The 20,635-nt window shown below is 46.0% G+C and overlaps 1 protein-coding gene across 1 annotated transcript in view; it reads right to left on the reverse strand.

The window, feature by feature from the left end:
• ntn2 (netrin 2) overlaps window positions 1-19,831 on the reverse strand; it is a 33,854-nt gene extending 14,023 nt beyond the window's left edge. The window contains exons 1-3 of the mRNA XM_079576738.1: window positions 19,569-19,831; window positions 12,765-13,938; window positions 2,827-3,015 (exon numbers count right to left, since the gene is read on the reverse strand). Coding sequence (XP_079432864.1) covers window positions 2,827-3,015; window positions 12,765-13,809 — 1,234 coding nt within the window. The 5' untranslated portion in view covers window positions 13,810-13,938; window positions 19,569-19,831. The remainder of the gene's footprint in view (window positions 1-2,826; window positions 3,016-12,764; window positions 13,939-19,568) is intronic.
• Between the last annotated feature and the right edge of the window lie 804 nt (window positions 19,832-20,635).

Consider the following 20,635-nt stretch of genomic DNA (forward strand, 5'->3'; position numbering starts at 1 on the left):
TCTTTCAGCCTTTACTGGAGACAAACAAGAAATCCAATCCACATGCAGAATCCGTAGGTATGTGCTTTAACAGATGAGACCTATAGCTCCAACACTGTCTCACGCATGAACTGTGAAAAGATTCCTCTAATAGCTTGTCCAAATCGTCACATCATTGGGCCTAACAGTCTTTTCGCCCCTTTGAAAACAATCCCTAATGATCCACAAAATGGAGCTACAGGATTCACATCTTACGTTACTGCATCAAACGTGATGAAGAAGCGGCATCAGCCTTGAAAGCACACTGTTATTTTAGACGTTTACATTGGCTTCTGTTGCCTGATTTTTGTGCTTTCTATATAAGCACTCCCTCGGGTCAACAGATACCAGCTGTGCGACAACGCTCCCAAAATCTCGTAGCAAGGTTTTTTGACGGCCCAGCGTGGTTGATTTTACTGACCATTTTAAAGCTTGTGACACTGTAAAAGCCTATAAGGAGGCTGCTGTCTCATGCAAAGAGCAAGTTGGCTGGGGCCGGGTGCACGTGGGAGGTAGGAGACAGCGGAGTGCTTTGGAGGTGAGTGTGCAGGCCCTTTTCTCCACGCAACAAGCCTGATTGGAACCAGACTGGGGCCACTGAAGCCCGGCCGTACCCCCTCCTCCTGCCCCCTCCTCCTCTGCGCTGTGGAAACACCTGTATTTTATTGTCCATTTCAGATGTTGACACTTGCCGCTTTGGTCACAGCCACCTCTGACCTCCATCTTCACCTACAGGTAAAAAAAAAAAAGCTAAAAAGCAGAGCCAAGCAAATCCGGACTTCAGAGAACTACAGGGGGGGCAGGAGTCTGGAGGATGGCCACATAAACAATTATGATAAAACATTAGACGCAGAGAAACTGAAAAAGTGGCAGTAGTTCTCTCTTACAGAGTACACCATGAGGCTGAAACAAGTTTATATAGACTGAGTTTACATTGACTAGCGTGACACACTGCTCCTTTGGCAAAAATAATAATAGTAATAACCTTTTTATAATAATAATAACAACAATAACAACCCTTTAAGGCTATTTTCCCATCTCACTTTCAAATGGATTCATGAAGAGGCCATAGAAATCAGGAAACTGGGAACACAGACCCTAAACAGAGATGTGGAAGTGTTTACAATCTCTCACACAAGGGACCCACTTCTCCGGAGACCACAAGGCAAGAGGTTTGGCCAGGCTAATAAATCTATCGAGGTATACGGCACGGCCCGGGAACATCAGCTGATAACTGCCACGTCATAACAGTTCAGTGACGCTTCTGAAGATGGCAGAAACATAGACAAAGAGAAACCTAATCGTAAATGTTTTAAATAAATCGACATAAATGGTTTACAAATCAGTAGTGCTTCCATCCACTTTGGGCCACACAAGACCAGTAATATCGTAGTGTAAGTTACAATGAAAACCATTTGCATAAGATTATAAAAGACTGAGTAAAGCTAAAGGAGAGCACGTACCACCAGTCATACCCGGCTGACAGTTGTGGAATTGCACTGATCCATCATGACCGGCAGCTTCGCAACCTATTCATAACTTTCATTTTTGACACATCTACAGCCTGTGCAGCGCTAAAGCACTCTGCGGGCTTTGATACAGACAGATCGTTCTGTCCAAAGCTTTCAGGTATTGCAGGAAATGAACGATACAGGAACACTTTGGCACCAGGAAAAACAGACATCTCCATCAGGGACTGCGGCGCGATGACTTCAGATCGGAAAAATGTGACCAAGTCACAGTGAATAATGTTTCCATGTAACAGCGGGACCGGTGCGAGCCACTACACGAGGATATCGCGCAATGTTGGATCTGCGGTGTTGGGTTACAGCCTGCAGAGGTGACAGAAGTGAACGTGAAGACAAGCCAATAGGGGATTCTCACTGTGAAATGTTGATTGTACTGGTGTTGGCCGCTTTCACTTTTCTTTTGGGACTTTTCTGGAAGAAATTGCACATATTTATAATGATTTAACACAATAGGACAAGTGCAAAACGCCAAATTTCCAACTTCATTTTGTATAATGGGTAGTATGGCTTAAAAATGTTATCCCCAAAAAGGAAATGGTCAATGGATAATATGGCATATTGTGTTATGCAAGTTCTCAATGATCCAGAAGTTTTCTGTTGGAAAAAAGTTTTCAAAAAGTATCAAGGGGTAAATCAAGTGTATTTTATATCTTCGCCCTCCAGTTCTGTTGAGTCACTGACATAGGGACTTCTTTCTCCTGGACTAAAATCTGGACCTCACAGTCAGTTTAGTCTAGTTTGTGTGACATTGCAACATATAACGTGGAATGTTCTGCAGTGTGGCTTTAATGTACAAATCAAGATGACAAAACGAAAGTAAAAAAGTCCAATGTAAACAGTGGCGTACCCTACACAAGGTGATGCATTTCATTACCATAAAAATTCTCTTGCACTCTCTCAGAAATGGCATGATTACAGCTTTAGTGGGGTCGGAACATCTCGATCTGGATTTGTTTGAAATGTGAATAAACACTTTTTGCTGCTTTTTGCCAAGTGAAAAGTCCAGTGGGGCTTAAAGTAATAATCCATGACATGTTCTCATAAATAAATATTCATGAAGCCAGTCCAGTCCAGATTCACGGGGTGTGTGGGATTAGTTCTGCATTGTTCTGACTACAAATTTAGTCAATCTCCCTCGCAAGCGCTCAAAACCCTCTGCTCCACTCGCTGATGTCAGGAAGTGGCTCTCCTCTGTGCGTTTAAAACCAAGCACCTTCACTGAACTCATTCCGGTCCTTTTGTGTGTGCCATTTTTTGGTATGTGGTTGATGCTGATTACCTTTGCATGCACGCCGGTGGGTGATGGGCCGGGCCATGTCTCTGTAGAAGCCCTCTTTGCAGTAGTGGCAGTGGCGTCCGGCGGTGTTGTGGCGACAGTTCATGCACACTCCTCCGCTCTTCCTCCCTGATAACTTGTACAGCTCCATGTTGAATCTGCAGCGTCGCGCATGGAGGTTGCAGTTACACGCTACAACAAAACACAAACAAATCAGGTAAGTCGACCGGAATAACACGACATTGAAAAGCAAGTATTCATTGCTTTCATTTTGCCCTGGCTCTGTAGGCAGCTATAAAGTGAATGTACATTTAGAGATTTGCAAGGTGGAGTGAAAGTGCTTCTTGGCGGCTATTTCAGATCTCATCCATCAAAGACCATATTTGCAGAACTCATTTTCCCCCATCTCAGGACTAATGAATACGGCTTCTCTCACTCCATTAGTTATTAATCCCTGGAAACATTTGTCTCATCAATCACTCGCCAGCAAAGGCTCCAAAGCTCTATTAAAAGCAAAAGCCATTCCGATAAAGAAATGGACCCGAGCTTAGCGTTTGCTAAATGAGGCGCGGCCGAATAGACGGCACGTGACGCCTGCCTCTATCTCTCTATGACCTCTTCAGGTTCCAATCTTGCGTTTTATGTCCCTTTTCCCTGTCCATTGAGGAGGTCTCATGTGAAGCGCTTGTTGGACAAGCTAATGAGAAACCTGCCCGTGTTGTTTGTGTACGCCAGTTTGATCCGCAGACTCCGTTTGGCTAAATCAAAGTCAGACTCGGGACCTGAAGATTTGGCCATGGCTTCAAAGGCCACTGCAGAAGGGCTTAGTTCCAGTTCAAAGTTGGCCGCACATAGTTTTGTGAGCAGTAAACAGCGGCGGGGCTGTCTAACCCTGTATGTCAACAGCTGAGGTCAACAGGGACGAGTGCGCCACAAGATGAAGAGGGATTTTCATTAACCTGCAGAGTAATAAGACTGTACTGACATTAGGGGTCTGAAACGGAAGCAGAGGCAACTGTCCAGGATCACGAGGCCTTTAACCTCTTAACTCCCACCTGACCTGAACATTTTCTCCAGTTCGGCTTTACCCAAATCTACAAGCTTCTCGACTGGAACTTACAGCGGTGCAACGCCTCATTTGAAAGCGAAGACCTTCAAAACTGATCTAAGATTTTTTCTTGTGTTGTCACTTTTTTGTCACTTCCTTTTTTTTTAATGCTTTTTGTTGAGTTTTCATCCTCACTTATGTCTCATTTTTGGCACTTTTTTGTAACTTGTTGCTTTATCATCCCTTTTTTTTGCGTTTTTGCTGCATTTTCATCCTCATTTACGTCTCAGTTTTATCACTTTCAAGAAGTTTTTAGATTTGGGTAAAGTCGAACTGGAGAAAATGTGCTCTGTTTAAGCGGGGGTTAAAGCAGTACTAAGTAACTCATGCCCCTAGAGGCCAAACTTGGCTGTAACTGTTTAAGTGGCGCTAGCCCGCAGTTAGCTTTGCCCGTTAGCCTGTTAGCTTCTTCTTCGTCTTCATCATTCCATTAGTGTGTATTGGTGACTCCGACCCGGTGCAGGAAAGTTGCAAGGGTGGTTTTCTGTCCGGAAACACCAGAGCGAAATGAAAGACCCTCTAATCATCCCATTAACACTTGTATTACCCCCAGAGGGATTATAAAAGGATTTATTAAGGCAAACAAGTTACTGTTGATCAGTGTCAAAACCAAAGACATGAGTTGAACTAAGTGGCTGTAAAGGTATTAACACATTTACCATCTCCATGTATGTTTGTTTGATGTGGAACTTCAAGAGAAAGGAATAGTTCTGTGTCACGCATGAGCTGCTACTTCTGTGCAACAATCACCAAAGCTGAATGCCGTCACTCAGTTTGCTAATAATGTGATTCCTTGCAGTGATAGGTGAAGCTATGGGTCCTACGAGAACACTGAACAAAGAGCTGCTCCAACAATGAAGAAAGAGTCCCAGCTCTCCAGCGACCAGACTGGAAAAAAAGAACACATTCTCAGACTCGTGATTCCATCTGGTTTAACAGTGGAATTCTGCAGCTAATAAAAAATACAATTCTGGATTGGGCCAATTCCGTTTGAAGACAGTTGGACGTGGTGCCATGCCAGACCATATTGTACCACAATCTGTTTGCTATTTTTGCATCAAACAAAATTATTACTTGGGGAAAGTGGGGAAAAATCCTGCAATTATGTTGTGAGTGCAACGTCAGTAGTTGATCTTGTACTATTGATTTTGCTACCGCGGAAGGTCAAATTCATCTGTGAGCTTCAAAATGGACAGAAAGCCAAAAGGTACATACACTACAAGGGCTTTAGCGGTTTACCTGTGTTTATAAACAAGCCATTGGGTCCAAATGTGACGGAACAAGTTGCCCCGCTCCTCTGCGCCCACTGTGACAAACCCAAACGTCTGCCTCCAACAGCTGGGAGCACTTGTGGCCATTAACACCTACAGCCCCACATGAAAGCCCCGCATCTCCTCACATTCGCTCTCGCTGCAACGGGATCGGCCAACAAAGTCCCCGCTCCGCAAGGATGTGTTCAAGTGTGGAGAATGTCAAGGAAATCCCGCCGTCCTCCGCTGAGAGCTTTAACATGTGTAACGGCAGTCGGCGGATTTAACAACAGCCAGGCCTTTCGTGAGAGGGGAGGGGGAAAGGTGGAGATTTGGATTTGAGATCTAAGAACGGAGAGGAGGACAAATTGAGAAAGATGGGAATCTTAAGTCCCTGAGTAGGTGTTCTGCCGGTTTATCCGACCCATCCCACATCTGTACTTAGCATCGGGATGCAGCGAGATGGTTTTGAGTTTGTTTTGAAGTGCACACCGGCACTCAGCAAAACTCACTGTTTGCCAGTTTGAGTTGCATTTACAGTGCAGATGAAATGTGTTATTTAGATGAATTCTCTTCTTCTTCAATCTGATCGAATCATCGACGCTACTGAAACCAACCCTTTTCACAAAAAACAAAATAAAACATGGTAGCACTTTACAGGACTGGATAGCATAGTCACCCATTAAACATCCTAAAAATGTCATAATGAAAAATAATTATGGGAAGTACATGGATATTACACATACATGGAAATATGATTGATGATAACCTCTACCCAGCAGTCACTGGAAATGACCAGCACAAAACATGGTGTTTTTCAAGTAATAATATGGAAACAGGGCTGCAGAATGCATTATCCCTTGTTGATCAGAGTTTCCAAGTCATTTCCATCATATTACCATGTTTTTTCCTGGTGGTTCCCAGAGTCAATAATAAACACGGCGAGGCTGCGTTTCGGTTTTATGCAGCTGAAATCTGGAACAGTCTTCAACTCTGACAATGTTCAAATCCAGGCTGAAAACAGTTCTTTTTACCCGTGCATATGACAACAGTAATTACTATCTGCTTTCTTGTAATTGCATGTAACTGTGAAGCACTTGGAATTGCCTTGTGTATGAACTGTGCTCGGTCATGTCGTAAAGTCCGACATGACCATTTCTCTATTTGTTTATTTGCTGGAGTGCATGTTAGCGAACACACACTCAAGGCTCAACCAAGTATTTGTCATTTTACAACAAAACTGAGTATCAGATGTAAATACCAGAATTTGCAAATGCCAGATTATATCAGATGAGATGCGCTCAAAACTGACTCACAACATAGTCCCACTCCTATATTTACACGAGCTGACAACAGCAACTAGTCTTTTATCATTTGAAGTAGGATCTGTGGGTGGTGAAAAGTCAGCATACTGTAGACTCTGCAATACCGCTGCTATACTTTACGAGTCCAGCAGCAGCCAACATGTGGTTCATCAGGTTGTCTGGGAAATCAAACAAACAAAAGCTAAAGACTTGGCAGACGCTCTGATGGAGAGGGCAGGGAGGAATAGGGAGGAATAGGGATCACTACCTGCGGAAACTATTACCACAAAATGATTAGCACAATCACTGCTGCGGTAAATCTCCCGTTATCTTTGCTGGGGAGCGTTTGAGATAAAGAAGATCAGAAGAGCGCAGACGTAAGTCTTGCATTCAGGGAAAGCCGCGGTCCAGCAGCGTCCAACAGCCTCACACCGCTATGACAAATTGCCCCGTAAAGACTGCGCTCACCAAATAAAATGTGTTTGTGGAGTGTGCCGCCCCCCCCGCTCTCTCCATATGTCAGGGGTAAATCTAGGCTCACTCTCCCCCCCCCCCCATCTGTACCAGGCCAACGCGGTGTGCACAGCCAATCGATTTTCAGTGGCTCTACAGAAACAAAAAGCCGTGATCTAATATGGCTCTTTGAACGTTTCGGAGGAGCACGGTTGCAGTTTGGCCATGCCGTTTCCCCGCTCCGCTGCCCTATGGCCTGGGTGGAAGGGCTAGCCGGGCTCCTGCAGGTGTCCGGAGAGGCTGAGTGGTTGTAGGGTGAGCCTTAGTTGTGCCTTGCCGTTCCAGCACCTGCTCTGACCGGGGCGAGGAATTAAGTTGCTCAGTGAGGACTGATTCAGTTCTCTGTGCAGATTTTAAAATGTCAAAGAGCACGGACGTTCGAGGCTGATTTAACAGGAGCACAGGCATTTCAGAACATGTTTGTAGAGTTGCAAGTAGCAGTTGTTTTATAGTTCGTAAATATTAGGACTTTATCAAGATAGGATTTTTATTACTTAAATAATTTTCAGATTTTCTAAGTACCATTGAAATTTTGATTCGATTGGAATGAATTGTGCCATTGTTCTGACTGCAGTTTGGCTATAAAGGGCTGGGACAAAATATCGGATCGGATTATGATACATTGTGCAGCAGTACCAAGTATCGATATTTTATCAAGTATCGCAATACTTTCAATACTTGTGTTTGGAGGCATTTTTATTATTTATGCCTGCACTTCAATAAATGACAAATGGCATTTCAGTTCTAAACTTTGGACACATGACTTTTTACACATTTCAAGGTCAAAATTTTACTTGTCATAATAACTTACTGTATCGCAATACGTATCGGATCGGCCCCTGAGTATCGTGAAACGTATCGGATCGCGACAGAAGTGGATCATCCCAGCCCAACTTTATATACTGCATGTTATTTACCTCACTGGTTACTTTTCTTTAAATAATAAATCTTACGGTCAAACTACAATAACCCTGTAGTCATGCAATGCATCCTCAGATTTTGTGTAGAAAAGAAAAGGACGTAGAGCTGACACAGTCCCTTTGCACCCTGTTTCCCACATGGTCACTGTGACGTTTGCTGCTTCCTCCTCGGTCCCCTGCCTCAGTTATGGCATCAGGCACACACAGCGATGGTAATGGGATTAGGCTGGAGGGTTGCCAGGTTGTAGGAGGGGGGGTGGCGGCTCTGTTCCCTCTCTGGTCCACTTCACTTGGCCACATCCAAACATTGTTATCTGCATCCCACCTTTTTACTCTCGGTCTTTTCCCCTCCTACAGGCACTAACCTAATGTTCCCGTAAACACACGGTGCAATCGCATTACCCCGGGAATGGGCAAAATACACGTCTTGGCAGAATACTTGAGTTTGAGTTTGGGAATCACAAAGTTGACCTGATCCGAGACATCAGCACGCATGCACTGTAGAAATTGGTAAAAGCCTGAGTATGTATGAAAACTTGGTCTATACGTGTGTCCCATGGGCCGAGTGCAGCATATGGAGATGATAATGGACGTAAGGACAGACGGCTCCCTGGAACATTTGATTAAAGCAGCGGATTTGTCCATACTCTTAACATATGACATTGATTCCATTCTAATAGTGGCTGGGTACGGGTCGTCCCGTATACACTCGCGGCTACTGTGGGACACGAGGCCACAGTAAGCACTAACAAGAGACGCAAGAAGAGCAGAAATGTCAACAGTCTTCCATCTCACTAATATGATATTCCACTTATGATTTGCCACTGGTTCAAGCATAGGAGTCAAAATTCCAGAAGACAAGTTCAGACTGTTTTCAAGTTTGAGGAAAAATGTTAATGAACTCAGCTGATTCATATGCTCACTATTCACCATACAATAATATCCATCACAAGTAGCACCATAACACTGCTGACTGAAATATGTTCCTTTCTTTCAGACACAACATGGTCCATAAACAAACATTCTGTTGCTCTATTCCATATAAGCACTTTCTCTAGTGTTACCAGAGCACAGAGCTGTACCTGGCACTGCTCTGATCCAGCCTTATTAAAACATCAAGAATGTAATTTTGTGAGTCCACGAGTCTCAACATGAGTATATGTACGACATTTCTAAAAAGAGCCTTGGATATACAAAGGGACCTCCAATCCAGTAAAGTTTTACACAAAGCTATTTCAGTCATTTTTCCATAAAGCTAATACGTAAACCTGGACAGCACTGGGAGCAAGGGGCAGGGAGTAATCGTTTTCATTCGACTCCAGCAGACAGCAAGATGGACGCCCCAGGAGGTGACCAGTGCCATCTGTGAGAGCGGGTGGCACAGTGCAGCCCCTCTGCCCCACCTCAGGTTCAAGCCCCGCGTGGCAACACATGGCCTTTGGCAACCACAAGGCTTTTCCAAAATATCTCACCCGACTGACATCTCTGCTGCTATGTTTTTAAGAAAAGACAACACAAAGACTCAACGTTTAAGCTATATATCCTTGTTGAACTTGGACAGTCTTTATGGTTTTCTATGCACATGACAACTGAAGGTGTTTTAGCTGCAGGATTAGCCTGCTGTGCATGTTGTCGGTCCCTTGAAGGTTGTAGGTTTAGAAGTTTTGTAGACTTGATTTGAAAACCTTAACTTAAACCTATTTACTGCACAACTTCATCCATCTCCGTGTAACACTGAATCCGAGAGGAGTAAGTGTATGTCGGTCACACTCATATAGCAAGCGCCTGCATCTCACGCCAACACCCCAGAGGCATCATTTCATAGGGCTGTTGATTTTAGAACAACATTCCTCTGCTGTGTAATTATTTGAAAGCGCAGGAGGTTCCCTTTTCAAATCCACCTTTCAGCAGCCCCTCTGCACACACACATACGCACTCACACACATAGCTCTGGCTCATTTGAGGGCTGCAGTGGAACTAATTGAAGTGTTGGGTCCCTGTTAGCCCGCAGCCACAGCGCTGAGACAGGAGGGGGGGGGGGACTGAAGTCAATTAGCGAAAGTTGCAACATGGCACATGCATGTGTTATCCTCCGCCTTTGAATATTCAGGTATTAGCAAATGGCTTTACACAGTAACAAGAGCATGTAGTTTTGTCTGCTCCAGGTAACTTTTAAAATATTCTTCCAATGACATTTTAGTACATTTAACAATCGTAGCATCAGTTTTCATTGATGTGATCACAAGTGAGGCCACTCCTCAATCACAAAGCCTGAAGAATGTCCTGACAAGTGCAGCAGTGCGTCTGAAAGCGGCCTAACCTCTGTGTGCCCTTGAGATGTGAGGGGAAAGGAAAACCTATTTGGAAATTCTAATCAGCGTTTAGGGTTGGACTTTCCACCAGGTTCACACTTGTATCTTGCACCTCGTCTGGATCTTTTCACTCTTCCATCTGTCAGTGTCCTGCTAATTCCAGCTAAGAGTTTCCTAAAAGCACAAGCTGAGCTGCCTGACACCACACCCTCAGAGGACTGGACTGTAACATGTCACATTCATTTCCCTCTGATACACAGCTTTAATGTGCAGCTTCATCTAGGGACAGGCATGATCTAATGCCATCTATCATTCAATATAATAACCTCCTCTCATGAAGCTTTCAGTCCAGGTGATGGCATTGGTGTGTTATATACTGTAGTTGCACATGCAAAATCATTTGATTCTGTAATTCTGTAATATTTAATGATTTACTTAGTAGTAATAAAACTAATAGTATCACATAATTGGATCTACAGTAAAAAAAAAAAAAAGAAAAAGGGAAAAAAAAGTCTAATGTAGCATTGATTTCTCTCGGTCGCAGCAGCACAGCACTGTATTCTGCTCCATTGGGGATGGATGAGGCTTGGCACAGGCCTGTACACCTCTCAGAGCACTACTCAGGACTTCCTGTCGAAATCCAAATGAGAGGAGGAGGTATGAAAAGAGAACAGCTTGGCTCTGTGTGCAAACAGAGCCAACATGGCTGCAAACATGGCCAAGAGTCTGTAGTAGCTCCATCATAAATGAGCATCTACACCTTGTGACACTTTGTCAGGGAATGCACTAGAGGACTCTGGTCTCACGGCTTTAGCACACTTTATTCAGGCATGATAAAGCCTTTCACATCTTAAAGTGTTTTGATTGTAGCAGTGTGCCAGCAGAAAAGCCAACACTCCATCCCCAGCAGAACACAAACAGCTTATATCCATCTGCTTCCTCTTTCTGTCTGTGGCTTCAGCTGGAGACAAACCCGACACAGCGTTTTCTGTCATGTCTTCTTCAGTGTGAACAAACAGACGGCTTTATGGGCAGCTCTCCCCCGCGTCTGCAGGGGGATTTGTAAAGCTGTGTCACTGTTCAGGGAGGGATTCACAGTGAAGAGGTACACGAGTACACGCTATAGTGCGCGCATGGATAGTGTCTCCGTCTGTGGGAGCGCGCCAGTGGACTGTCACCATACACCGCATGTCAGGCATAACCCCAGTCTGTTAGATCATGTTTAATGCAGGGCTACAATCTGCCCGCAGGAACAGCCAGCCACACAACACTTCATTCTTCAGCGCCGCAGACGGGTGTCAAACAACCACTGCTCCGGCTCTGCGTCTGCCCCTCAGAATTCCTTATTAGCCACAAGCATTCTCACGACAACTTAACCTTGTCACCACCCCACTCAGGATCATGACCTCTGTGTGCCCCCCGTCACCTCCCCACGCCCCCTCCCTCATACACACAAACACCCCGGGGCCCTGTGAAGACTTTGGTGACACCTATGGGATGCCTGTAGCCCTCACTCACTCTCCCAGTCTAAACAATGACACGTTCTCGTGCAACAGCAAGGAAAGCGCAGTGAGGGATCCGAACAGCACCGTGTATATATTTTGGAAAGAAATATCTCTGGAATAAGGTTTTTGGAACTTAAAATGTGGGCATTTGGGATTGAATATTTGGCGTGTCCGGATGAGTGGTCAGGTATAGCGTGCAACAGGCAATTGTTTTTAACTGCCCAATATCAACACGCGGATTAGGTCATCCCAGTTGGCTGCTGCGGCGTGGCTGTTTAGTTCAGGACTCATGGATGGAAGTGACATATCAGTTCCTCAGAGAGCAGCCCGGTGCGGAGCGGGTGTAAAGTTTCGGAAACCGCTACGGCCACAGTCAAAAGAGGCGTGTCCGACATTACCGGAGAAAACACTAAGGGATTCACAGGATATTGTTTAGAGCAGTGAGCGCGCATGGCTTTAGTCAAGAACGGTGTCAAGGCGAGAGCAGGCGCCAAGGAAAGGTAGAGTTGGCAGAGCGAGTAAAAAAAGAAAAGAAAGAAGGGGAAAGCTTGAATTTATTTGATTGACGCTGGTTTTGCTCCCCCCTCCCTCACTCTGGCCCCTCTGACCTGCGCTAACAGATCTGGCACGGTCCACGTCGAAATAGGATTTGAGACCAACGCATTGGGCAATTACAACATGTCAGAAATATCAAGCGGAGTGTTTTCTGGATGTGGTTATATTTCATTATCGAGCAGGGTTAAAAAGAGGGCAGTGGTTTTTACCGAGTTTCCGATGCTCGGATATTTTTATGACAAGCACAACTGAACTAAATAAAGCCGAAAGTCTATTTATACTAAGAGCAAAACTGTCAAAAGCAGCACATGTGGTGGAAAAAGGTCTGGAGAAAACATATTACTTACATTCTCGGTCTCAGATTGAGCTAAAACTACCAGGAGATAAATAAAACATGTGCCCTCGCAGCCCATGTTGCTACTGTGGTTTGTTGTAAGGTTGTGTTCAGAGCTGGATAGAGGAGAGAAGACTTACGTAGACACTCGTTGGCCTCTCTGGCACTGGCCCTCTGCCACGGCCGGTCGTAGTGAAAGGGTTTGCAGCGGTCACACTCGGGGCCCTCGGTGTTGTGCTTACAGTCACACACCAGCTTCCCCTCCTTGTCTTTCAAACAGCGCGAGGCATGTCCGTTGCATTTACACCTTCCACCGACCTGGAAGTCTCCCACGGCGTAAAAGTAAGTGGCCATAGTGGATGGGACAGCCACAGGCTCGTCCTCCCTCCCTCCATTGTTCATCCCCACAGTGTGGTCCCGGGGCAGCTGGGGCCGGCTGAACATGACTCGTATGTCTGTGACGGTGACCCAGTCCTGCAGCACTGGGCTGTTGTCAAAGTCCTTCCCTGAGGGCCTCCCGTCCAGAGTGCTGAAGGCGATGAGTCCTCCTGACAGCGGGAGGGGGTCTGTATGTCCGTCTGTGCACACAGCCTCCTGCTCGTTCTGCTTGGTGATGGTGGCTCTGTTGGGCCGGTTGTACAAGCGACGACACTGAGACGAGTAAAACTGGTAGGGCATCCAGGTTTTTCCGTAGTCCATGCTTTTGTAAATAGCCAGGGACTCAGGGCGAGGGGAGCAGAACTGCAGGCTCACGTAGGTTATCTCAAACTTCTTCCCCAGTGACAGCGTGAGCGTGACGTTGTGAGGCGAGGTGTTGAAGTTCTCGGACTGCCAGCAGGTGAGGTTATGAGCGGAGTTAAGGTCTGTGAGGTAGGACGGGGGGTGGGCGCGGCGGGGGTCAGCTGCATCACAGATCTGACATGTGCGAACAGACGGCCGGTCGTCGCCTCGCTCCACCACGCTGCAGGAGCGAGAGGTGGGTTTGCCGCACACACTGGACACGGCCACCTCTTTGCCAAAGGCAGCATTGATGAACTCAGGGATACACCGGCGCGCCGCTCCTGTGTCATCGTAGCAAGGGTCCAGAGGGGCCTGCTGTCCTGCAAAGGGGTTTATAGCACTGTGGCAGAAGGCAGAGCATGCCAAAAGGCACAGAGCCAAAAGGCATCTCCAGGACTCCCTCATCCTGCTCCAACGGCCTGTGGGCTGTCCAAGATCCTCTCGGTAAAAGCGTTTCTGCGACAGCGGATTGAAGAGATGAATGAATGTCGATTGTGCCCAGCGTCACTTCTGCCAAAGGTGAAAACTTTTGTCCTGCAGAAAGACAGACGAAGATCAGTTCTGTTTTCAAAACAAACATTGCATCATTAAGAGCATTTAAAAAAAAATATACATATGTTTTTTACAACAGTGAATCCACCTATAGGCTAAGAGCATGTGAGATGATAAATGAGTTAAATGGATAGCGATGCAAGTCCCCTTTTGTGAGACAACAACCTCAGAATGTTGTTAAACTACAAAAAAGTTCAATGACAGGAAAGAGAAGAGGAACAAAACTAAAAAACTTGACACGTCCCAGTAAAGCACAAACAGGCACTCAAATGTAAGTGAGGACTTTGACAGTGACACTCAGGGACCAGGGACACTCAGGGGACATAGAGCAGAGGACAACGATGAATGGATGTCGGAGAAAAAGAAAAAGACGAGTTAGAGCAAAGGAGAAGGCAACCCGACAGAGACACAGGGACAGGGGGAGCCGGGGGAACAGATTAGACCCGAGCGCCGCGCTCTTTTGTATCTGACTAAATATGGTGCTCTGTGTGTGCCGCCGGACCTGCTGGGAGATGACTCTTCCACAGAGAGCAGTGACATGACTGTTTAGTACTGAAATATTCCACTGAATCTGGTCTTTATAAAAGCATTACCCCGATATCACTTGCAAAGGAATGTTTCACTAAATGTTTGGAGAGTGTGCCAGGATGTCAGCGGTGAAGCTGGGTGACCCGTAAAATGCTGAGACTCCAATTCAGCAAGAACACTCTCCGTTTTCAGCCCTGACAGTGTGTTTAACAAGCCACAAGTATCCTATGAGGCGGCGCACATTGTCTTTCATTATGTTTGGTTCAAGTAGCAGCAGATTTGGGCCTGCGTTTCTATAAGAACCAGATGAATTCCACGCAAAATGCTGAATGATTCATAGAAATTCATGCCAGAGCTTGTCAAGCCATACTATCGGCAATGTAATCCATTTCAGATTTTGGAGGGAAACAAAACAATGAAACTACTAGTTATTTGGATGTCCTCAGCTGGGACTCAAAACCAAGACACTGTGGCAGGCACTTCATTCCCTTGGCCAAAGTGTGGACGCTTATTGTGAGAAATGTATGAATTCAAAAATCCCAATAGTTCTGATAAAGCCAAGTAAACAGTGGTAAAAATGTAAGTTTGAGAGTGGCCTGGATGTGCCACAGCTCTCGATGGAAAGTCGCTGTACTCTGCGCGCACATGTGAGTGGAGAGAGAAGGGAAACATCCTGCTTTAAAAGTTGTTCTTGGCCGAGACGAATATTTAAGTAATCAAGCAATGACAACCCAACGAGGAAGGTATAGGCGGGGGGGAAAAAAGGAAAGGAAATCCGATTATAACCCAGCCGGAGGAGTCCACAGCCGGACAGACGGACGGACAGATCTGAGGGCGGCAGGGTGGTCCGCACTTTCAGCAGGAACATTCCGGGGAGCGTTTTTTCAGCTTCTCCCTGTCACCGGGGGATCGTCCCATGTTGAGTTGTCTCCCTTTCAAGCGTGGGCGCCCCTGTCAGAGTTCACAGATTAGGAAAACACAAGTGGCTGAGAGGCTTTATTTGGCTTGGGAGCAGAAGAAGAAGCAGCGGCGGCAGCAGCAGCAGCAGCAGCACTGGGAGGGGTAGAGTGGGGGGGTGGGGGAGCAGACAGCTGAGCCACTTTGTATCCCACGTGGGAGCGCTGGACTCGGGGAAATAAAGGGTCTTGCGGGTCGCCTCCTCCAGATGACAGCGTGCCGGACCCCTCACGCCGCAGCCTGCCGTACAGTGATCCCTGGGGGGGTTATTAGCGGCTGCGTGGGGGCATGGAGGCCGTTTTAATAGGCTAACAACAGGGGGCACTTCCAGCCTCATTATCATCACACAAAGATTGATGGTATGAATATAATAGGATGCTGGCAATTAGCGCCGTAAGTAGGAGCTATCTGTGAAATACAGTCCCAACACTGTATCATCATATGGTGTGTCAGCCCGGACCACCTCACTTCACTGCACCACCGTATCTTTGGATAAGTTTCTTTTAGCAAACGCGAAGGGGAATTTGGGGTAAAACCAATTGTTTGCATGCTTTAGTCATCCAAACACGCATGCTGATAGTGTAAACAAACCGTTGGGAGAGTGAGTGGCCGGCTCTGACAGCTGAGGTCAGACTCTTCACCTCTCTCATCTGTGTACTTTTTGTGTGTGTCTTTGGATCATTAAAAAGGCATATCAACCTTGCTATAATGTATATATATATAAGTCATCCGCTGTCCTTCTCCAAGAGACACCCACCCCCCACCTGCTGATGTCACCAAGTGATGCTTTTCCATCTCTAATTCAGATCATTCAGACCACTCAAATTGCCACCACTTATGAAGAAAGTGTTGAAGTTAGAGCTGGATATTTTGGATATTTAACAAGCTAATATGGAGGATTACTGAGGATGGGGTCTGCTCTTACAAACAGACATCATTATCCTGGGATCCCCGCCTAATTTCTTAAGCCCTACTCCTGTCCAAGAACGTGTGGGCGTTTGACATGGACACATCCAAAAAGACATTAGTCCAATAATCTGCGTCTCTATTTTTCCATTTTTTCGGGAGCGAGGGGCTGAAGGAGGAGAGGGAAAAGATTCGGAACGAACGCCCCACGGAGGAATGCGCGCTGCTTCTGTTGCCCTGCCCACACGGCTCTGGCCCGGGACCCCGACTTCTTTAAATCAACAGAACCTGATCCACGAGCCAACGGGAGGAGAGAGGAGGCAGACAGCGCCGAGGTGGATGGTGAGGTCAGGACCATTCCCACACACCCAGGCCGCCCCGGGTTTACAGTGGGTTCAGAGAGATTACGGAATCTCGGCTGAATCACGGCTGGTTCAGCACAGAGTCTGAATCAGCCTCTCTCCACTACAAGGAAACCAAAATATGGCTGAAAAGTGTATTGTGCGAATTCCGGTGAGTAGCAACATTATGTACAACAGATTCCACTATGAGAAAATAATCGGCTACAGCCACTCTTCCATTTTCACCGCTGATCCACTTTCAATTGCAAGAAAATACTTCTCCTCCATGTGCTGTCAAGATGTTCCCGGGAAAAGAGGATGACACCCACAGCCAGATTCCTTCTCAGTAAGTGTCACAGGGGCAGGAACTGTGGAGGCTCTTAAAATGCTCGGTTTCAGCAGGTCTACGTGGGTGGACCTCGCTCTTTGATTGAACATTTCCCATGGACTTCAGCAGAGTGATGGAAACAAGCTACTTTATCGATCCACTGGGCCATCGGTCAAATGAGCCCTACGATGCAATCCGAGCAAACAGCTGATAGAATAAGTAAGGAAGTCACTCTTTCAGCAGGATGAAGGGGCTTTACGGAGAGAAGAGGTAAGCGCTGGAGCTGTTTGAAGGCCGTTGCGGTAGGCAGTGCTGTGGTTCCCCCCCCCAACAGGAAAACAAGTCTCTTTTTTCCATTGCACAAGAGAAACCTCTAGCCCACAGCCCAGAGCAACAACCTGCTTTGAACTCACAGGGGGAAAAACCACTAATTATTTTATTAAGTGCTTGTAATACTCACACTGTGGCATACATGACACTTAAACACATGTTGATGGACAAACACATGGTCCTCATGTCAGCGTATGTGGCTCAGCTAGTCCGTAAGAGGCCACGGGGGCTGCCTCACACTTTTAACCCCTGCCTCCCCGTGCGTGAGGGGAAGCACTGGCTCACAGGCCAGTCCAATAAACAAACACAGCGCTTATCAAGAAAGTGCATAAGCCACCGTCGCTCGATCATCACAACATTCTGAAAGATAACTAATAATATGATTTGGTACTTTCTGGCCCTATCCACATGGAACCAAACCATAAGGCATATACGGTTCAATACATTCCTTGTCAGCACAAACTAACTAAGGCGATATGTTTCTTGTCATAGTATGAAAAAGTGGTGGCATTCCACAGTCACAAAGGTGTAATCTTTGTCAGCTAAAAGGATTTGAAGTCGTGAGATTTATATGGCAGATTTGCCTGATCCTGAACTGAAAATGGTGATTCATAATGGGTGGACTTTCTGACCTTCTGAGTGCTCGTCTTGGTGGTCAGTAACATCCGTGTCCTTGATCTGGTCTGAGTCTGGAGCCCTGCCCTGTGACTGAACACCTCACTGCAAAAACAATCTTCCTGCAGTAAGAGTACTTGACCTTGATTTGAGTATGTAAGGGAAATCCTCTGCCAATAGATGTCAATTTGCAAATTTATAATAAGAAAAAAACATCTTATTAATAAATCATTCCGTTCACTAGTCTCTGGTCATAGAAATAGTGGTAAATGGTCTCTTTGCAGTCTATATATTTATAGTAAATGTAACTTTTTCAGTCTCACCATCATTTGCACAAGGAAGGGGAAAAGGGAGATGGAGGGGGAAAAGCCATTCCTTTTGGAGAAATGTGGCATGAGAAGTGAACGCTGCCTCCACTGTCAACGCAAGTGGTGTCTCGGGAAAATCTGGGCCAGACAAAACCTCCTGATCGGCACTAAATGGGCACAGGCCACAGACAGAGCCCACACACACCAGAGCATCTGCAGCTAATGTGGCCGACACATGCAGGCCTGGCAGGGTGCTAACAGTGCCACAGCCTGGTCCCCTCTGACAGGACAGAGTGATGAGCTGATGACCCAGGGCTGTTTTTAACACACGGGGGTCTCACAGAAAACACTTAAGCCACTCCACTTTGTTTTCCCCTTCGTTCAGACGCGCATCATTTCACCCCACATCCACCTCTGCTCGCGAGGAAAACAACTTAGAATCCTTTTGCGATGGACAGAACGCGCAGACAGGTCTCAAAAGGCCGTCACTTAAAGAGGAGGAGCATTTGCTTGTGTCAATCTCATGAGGTACTGACTCGAATGGTGCAGGAAAACAGGATCCAGAGGAGGCATGTGTTTCAAAGCACAGATCATGATTCTTTTTGTCCTTAGCTCCACATCACTGTTGCTGATGGAGACACGGAGTGATAATCAAATGATGATGGAAAAACAAGTGCCAGATGACCTCAGTCCAAAACAGTGCAAATAAGGACCAAGCATTTTGGGATCACTTTATGGATTCTATAAATCCTAAATCAATTTGAATCAAAGTGAGATGTAGGTTAAGAGAATGCTCAATAGTTGGTGTTTGTGCAGTTTTAACATTCATAATAGAAGTAAGAAAGTATACGGGCCTATAGTTAATGGCATATATATATTGTTCACGGTGCATATGGCGCTGTTGAATCTTGAGGGAAAACAGTGGAAGTGACAAACGCTTTGGGAGACTTGGCAGACGCTGAACCAAGGAAGAGGAGAACCAAGAAACGCTCTGCTTGCATTGGCATCTCTTGCTGGCATTGAGCACAGTCGCTATTAAAGGCTTTGCTCAATCCTGCCTCTTCAGTGCGCACCGGACAGTGCGCTTCGTCCACAGGGTCAAGTGAAGTGAGCCACTGACACCTGCCTTTGCCTCAGTCACCAAAAAAAAAAAAACACACACAAAAAAACCCGACAACCATACAGGACATACACAATAATCTGATGGGATAGATGTGACCAAAATAATAGCCAAACAACAGTAAGAGCCAAAAAAAAAAAAAACAGCTTCAAAATAGACCATGGAAGTATTGAACTCACCTTAAGTCAAGTGCGAAACGTGACCGTCCTAAAACATGTGTAAAATCCAAACTGAGACCGGTCCTCCGACTCAAAACATCCCGTGTTCCAGAGTGCAGTGAAAATGTAAAGGAGCACGAAAGGACAGTCAATGATGTGGAGAAGCGGGGAGCACTGCGTCTGTCCGCGTCCGGAGCTCACACCAACTGAGGAGCGGCCACTCCAGCCATAGGTTGTAAAGCCCAGCGCGGGGTAGGCTGCTCCCACAAATCAAACCCACATTTCCCCCGGTGCGCGAGCGTGAGAGAGCGAGAGGGAGAGAGAGAGATGGAGAAACACATGGGGAGAGAGAGTCCAACAGACCGAGCAATTGGTCTCTCTGTGTGTGTGTTGCCTTAACTTCACCTGTAATTTGGCGACAGGTATAATTTAGCGTTGTGGCCAAAACAACCCACAAACTAAAATAACTACTTTGTCAAAGTCGCACTTGCACTGTGTTTACACGCCCAACTACACAACTGGTCTCACTTTTACAACACACTCTTGACGCGCTGACACTGGCCGCCTCTAACACGGGCGTGTTCACTATAAATGACATGAGGGTTTTATCTTTGTTGTAAATGTGAATATATGACATGGGATTTCGAAATTAAAGATACTATGTGCAAAGTTCTGGTAAACAATGAACTCCTGGTGTAAAGCGTAAAAGCGCACGAAATCGGCCCCCGCATCTTGATCTTATACATTTATTTTGAATCATGAAAATAAATCATGAAAATTTTGCAAGATTAAAAAGTTTGTAAATTTAAGTTTGTAAAATCATCCCAGCAGAACAGCACAGTTCCAGGCGACAGCAGCATATTATTGCAGATGCAGGCAACCAACCAGCGCCATGATCACGGCGCCTTCCCCAATAAGCTGATCAACATTCCTCCTGTGTTTACTGTACCATCCTCCGGCGTGAACCACCCGGACTGACCGGGCCTATCATGGAAACTTGGTGCCACTGAATTAAAATATTACCAGAGGACCATAATCTACATGGTAAATTGCAGGCAGTATCTTGCAATTTATCTTGCAATTCTGAA

Source organism: Gobius niger, assembly GCF_951799975.1.
Source record: "Gobius niger genome assembly, chromosome: 19".
Taxonomy (NCBI): Eukaryota; Metazoa; Chordata; class Actinopteri; order Gobiiformes; family Gobiidae; genus Gobius; species Gobius niger.